A 4,612-nucleotide genomic window follows, 5' to 3' on the forward strand; every position below is an offset into this window, starting at 1 on the left:
TAATCGCGAGCTTCATCTTTAAAAATAAATGTAAAGACAGAGCCCGAAAGGGGAACAGAGTCGTGTGACAGACACAGTGATGAAGCTGGTATGTGTTTGCAGTACATAAGCCACAGTTAAGACAGCTGACTCCACTTTGATGTGACTCTGTCTCTCTCTTTCTCACGCACGCACACACACACACACGATGCGCAAAACTACGCATTTGAACAGTCAATAGCAAATACTTAAACTAATAACAAAACAGTAGCTGATTCAGAAGCGCCAGATTGTCATAGCAAAGTCAGAATTACCTCCTCTCCTAGGTTCATGAAACGGTCGTCCATAAAATGCATCTTAAAGATTCCTAAATGCATCTACTTCCGGAAGGTCAAATAAAGTGCTTTTGCTTTTGCTGAGAAACACACAGCGTCTCCCTGACATGGCTGCTTCAACACTAACTGCAGTTACTGAAACCACGCCTTCTTTCTTTGCGTGAACATTTGGGTGCATTATGCTAATATTTCCACATAGTGAAGTAGATATGTGGGGGCGTGTTAGAACGAGCCATTTTAGGGGGGCGTGGCAGAGTCTTAACTTTGATACAGAATATCTCTTTGGTTTTGAGACTTTAGTCTTTGCAACTTCAGGGATCTTATCTATGCACAACCAGCTTGTAACACTCCAAAGAGAAAGGAAAACTTGAAATCACATCATATGACCCCTTTAATAACTAAATTCCACAGCTTCACTACTAGTAGAGAGACGTTGCCAGGTAGAATTAATTCACCCACGCAATCGCTCTCACTAATGCTTCATATGAATGTAAACTTTACTGTGCTACTTTATCTGTGTCTGATTTAGAACGAGCAGAAATCTGTGAGAAAACGACCCAAAGACAAAATAACTGATAAAAAAAGCTGTTATAAGAGCAATAGCCATGTGGGCAGCGCTGTGTCATATGCCATAGCTGTGCACAAGGTGTTCCAGACTTATTTGTTCATTAATGACGTCATCAGCGACTAGTCGACTCGACTTTCATCACATAAAAGTCGACTTCAAAAAATCAGAAGTCGTTCAACCCCTACTGGATGCTATGGCAACTGGAGCTTCTAACAGCAGCTGATCCTTTTTCCAAACTCAGTGATTCTGGTTTTGTATTTTTTTATATATTTTTTTTTTCTGACATGTTGGTGATATCTTTCACTTGGATGTTATAAGTTGCACTGAGTGAATACAGCTGGATAAAACGAAAACTGTCCGTCTTTATTTCAGGCTGCAAAGCAACAAAATGTGATTATTTTAAAGGGGGGGTGATTATTTTCTATACCCACTGTATATAAGTGCAAACTCGTGAAACCCACCTGAATCTGCTAATCAAATTCTTCAGGATTACTAGAAACTTTCGGGAAGGTATGTTGGTGCTAAACTCTGAAAGGATTTTGGCCCTCCAGGAGGAGGTTTGGACACCCCGAGTCTTAACCATTTAAGTTATGGCCACAGACCGCTGGCTGAACGTCTGATCTGCCGTGCAAAGGCAAAAGACCGTAACTTCATTTTTGGTCGAAAATGAGTTATTGATATTTTTGAGACATTCAAGATCTCCTTTATCATGTGGATAAGTATCTCGAGTCAATTTCGTTGTTTTTTTTTTGAGAAAATAATGGGTTGTCTTAACAGTAACTTCGAAAAGCCCAGGAGAACCCAAGGCAGAACACTGTATTACAGAAGTTACCGCTCTTTCACTTTGTTTTGAAACGCTCAAATTGAGTTACAGAACTCTGCCTTTGTTAAGCCATGCGTCAGTATGAAGTTACTGTGCCGACCTGGAGTTAAACGGTATTCTGCCTTTGTTTTACTATCCATTAAAATCTGCTGGGTTTAAATTACAGTGTAGCTTGTGTTATTACATCTGTCGCCAATTTTTTAGACAAATAAATTAGATTGATCGCAACCAACTGCTCCATATAACAAAGCACTGTAAACAACAAAGACTAGTTAACTTGGCAACAATAATGAATTAACTTCAAAATAGGAGTAAAAATCAAGTTTAAGCTAAAAAAAATTTTATGTAGATAATTTTCATTACTAAAACGTCTAACTGCCAGATTTCCAGTCTCCTACCCATAATTAATTTGTCTGGACAAATAAAAATCCTTAACGTAATTTTTCTCAGTTTTACACTCTAGCGAGTTCAGGTCTTTGGCCTTTGTAGGGCAGTGATGCATAAGGCATGCAAAATGGGAAACACCCAAAAATCAATTAATTAATTCTGTCATTAATTAATCACCCTCATGTAGTTCCGAATCTAAGAGTGTTATTGGTCTTCAGAACACAGATGAAGATCTTTCCTTGTGACTCCAGTGGTTTAACCTCAGTTTTATGAAGCGATATAGAGTGCATTGTTTGCTAAAAAAACATGATTTGCCACTTTATTTACAAAATATGAATCTCCAACACACGATCCCGCAAGGCCGCAACAGAGAATTTGGTGTGCATTATTAATAAGAAACTCGTTCACTACGATCACTGTGCTGTATTCTGCATTATACAGAGTAATTCAAATGTCACGGAAGGCTGTTTTATGTCTATTTATTCATATCTCTGTTCAACTCAGCACTGTTGTCTTCCAGAGACATAGTCGTAAGAGTTACCAACACGTAAGGAAAATACTGTATGTCTGTAAAGCATTACACATGTTCACATATGGAAGGAGCGCAAGAGCGTTTTCAGTGCTAAACACCACAATGAGTTTAACTACACTTGCAATGTGAATTACAATTCATATCGAGACTTGAGAGAGTTTCAAGTTTATATGGATTCATTTTATATTCTCTTCAATGCCTGTAAATGAAGATATTAAAACTGTAAATGTTTGTATTGAAATGGTACAGTTGTAATATAAAATAAAATTACTTTTATTAAATACTTCATTTCTGTCAAACGTTTGATTAAGATTACGTTTACAGTACTTTTGGACTGTTTCACGCCCACCCAACCCCAAACCCAAATAGTATGGTGGGTCTTTAGATAGATTGTACTTGTTTAGGTGGGTCCTGGTTTGGGAACCCCTGGTTTAGTATACTTGTTGCTGGTTTTGATGCTGCTTGTTTTTGGATGCTTTAATGCTTTTTTGTTTGCTTAGATGTCTGTTGCTTTCTGCCATGAAACTAGAATTTACTTGCATTGGTTTTTGTTTTGCTTTAGACCTGATGCAGCTGAAAGAGGAGAGTCAAGAACTGAAGGAAATTGAAGTGACAATTAAGAAGGAGCAAGACCAGGATTTCACAATTGGGGGGAAATATTTTAGTTGCTCAAAGACAAAAAAGACTTGTTCACAAAAAAGAGCTAAAAAAGCAAAAACTAGACGCCATTTAATCTGCCAACAGTGTGGAACAGGTTTCACTCAAAGAGGAAACCTTAAAGTCCACATGAGAATTCACGATGGAGAGAAGCCTTTCACTTGCCAACAGTGTGGAATAAGTTTCACTCAAAGAGGAAACCTTAAAGTCCACATGCGGATTCACACTGGAGGGGAATCTTTCATCTGTAATCTGTGTGGAAAGAGCTTCACACGAAAAGCAGGTCTTAAGACTCACATGAGAAGTCACTCTGGAGTGAAGCCGTTCACATGTGATCAGTGTGGAAAGAGTTTTAGATATAAAGATGACCTTAATAAACACACGAGGATTCACTTAAGAAAGAGCAGTTTTAAATGTCATCAGTGTGGAAGGAGTTTCACAGACAGCAGTCACCTTAAGAATCATGTAATAACTCACTTCGGACAGAAGCGTTTCATGTGCCTTCATTGTGGAAAGGATTGCAAAAACAATGCAAACCTTGAGGTTCACGTAAGGATTCACACGGGAGAGAAGCCTTTTGTCTGCCCTCAGTGTGGAAGGAGTTTCTCATTTAGAGGAAACCTAAAGATTCACATAAGAGTTCACACTGGAGAGAAGCCTTATACCTGCCCTCAGTGTCCAAAACATTTTATGTATAAAAGAGACCTGAAACGTCATTTGCAAACAATGGTCTGTGCATCGCAAGACGTTTAGGAAAAGGAGCCATTTCAAAAATCACTTCACGCATTCACTCTGGAGGTGTTTTGGGCCATTATTGTGTTGAAAGAGTGCCCCGTGATGAAGGGCACGGAGTGGTGGTAGCATCTTTTCTTTCAGTATTGCAATAAAATTCATCTGTCAATAAATTGATATTAGGCCCAGTATGTTTAGGATCTATGTTAAAATTGTTTCTTTTCAACCCTTCCAAGCAATGTGAAAGCACAGTTGTTCAGATATATGTCTGTATGAAGCAACATTAGACACTCCAAAAGACTGGAAAGAGCTGCAACAGTGCTGACCTTGGGAGAAGATAAAAAGTTAAAAACTGATCATTTATAATAAATTCAATCGATCAATAAATAAATACTACAATTGTCCATTTTGATTTCATGGTGACTTTTTAAAAATGCTACAAGGTCAGATACTTTACAGATATACAGTTATTGACCATGTTTTCACATTTTTTGTAATTGCATTTTATTTCCATGGCTAATTTACAAAGTCAAATAAAGTAAATCAACTGGAGTAGTATTTTATTATACGGATCTGTACTTTTACTCAAGTACTTGATT

At 37.8% G+C, this 4,612-nt stretch overlaps 2 protein-coding genes across 3 annotated transcripts in view; both read left to right on the forward strand.

Annotated features, from left to right (window-relative positions):
- Positions 1–4,394, forward strand: part of LOC107566025 (gastrula zinc finger protein XlCGF7.1-like) — an 8,376-nt gene extending 3,982 nt beyond the window's left edge. Inside the window, exon 3 of the mRNA XM_016251390.1 lies at positions 3,187–4,394. Coding sequence (XP_016106876.1) covers positions 3,187–4,034 — 848 coding nt within the window. The 3' untranslated portion in view covers positions 4,035–4,394. The remainder of the gene's footprint in view (positions 1–3,186) is intronic.
- LOC107566023 (gastrula zinc finger protein XlCGF8.2DB-like) overlaps positions 1–4,612 on the forward strand; it is an 18,489-nt gene that overhangs the window by 3,985 nt on the left and 9,892 nt on the right. The gene's annotated exons all lie outside the window — the stretch shown is intronic.

Source organism: Sinocyclocheilus grahami, unplaced genomic scaffold (assembly GCF_001515645.1).
Source record: "Sinocyclocheilus grahami isolate Dianchi unplaced genomic scaffold, SAMN03320097.WGS_v1.1 scaffold1041.1, whole genome shotgun sequence".
In the NCBI taxonomy this organism is placed as follows: Eukaryota; Metazoa; Chordata; class Actinopteri; order Cypriniformes; family Cyprinidae; genus Sinocyclocheilus; species Sinocyclocheilus grahami.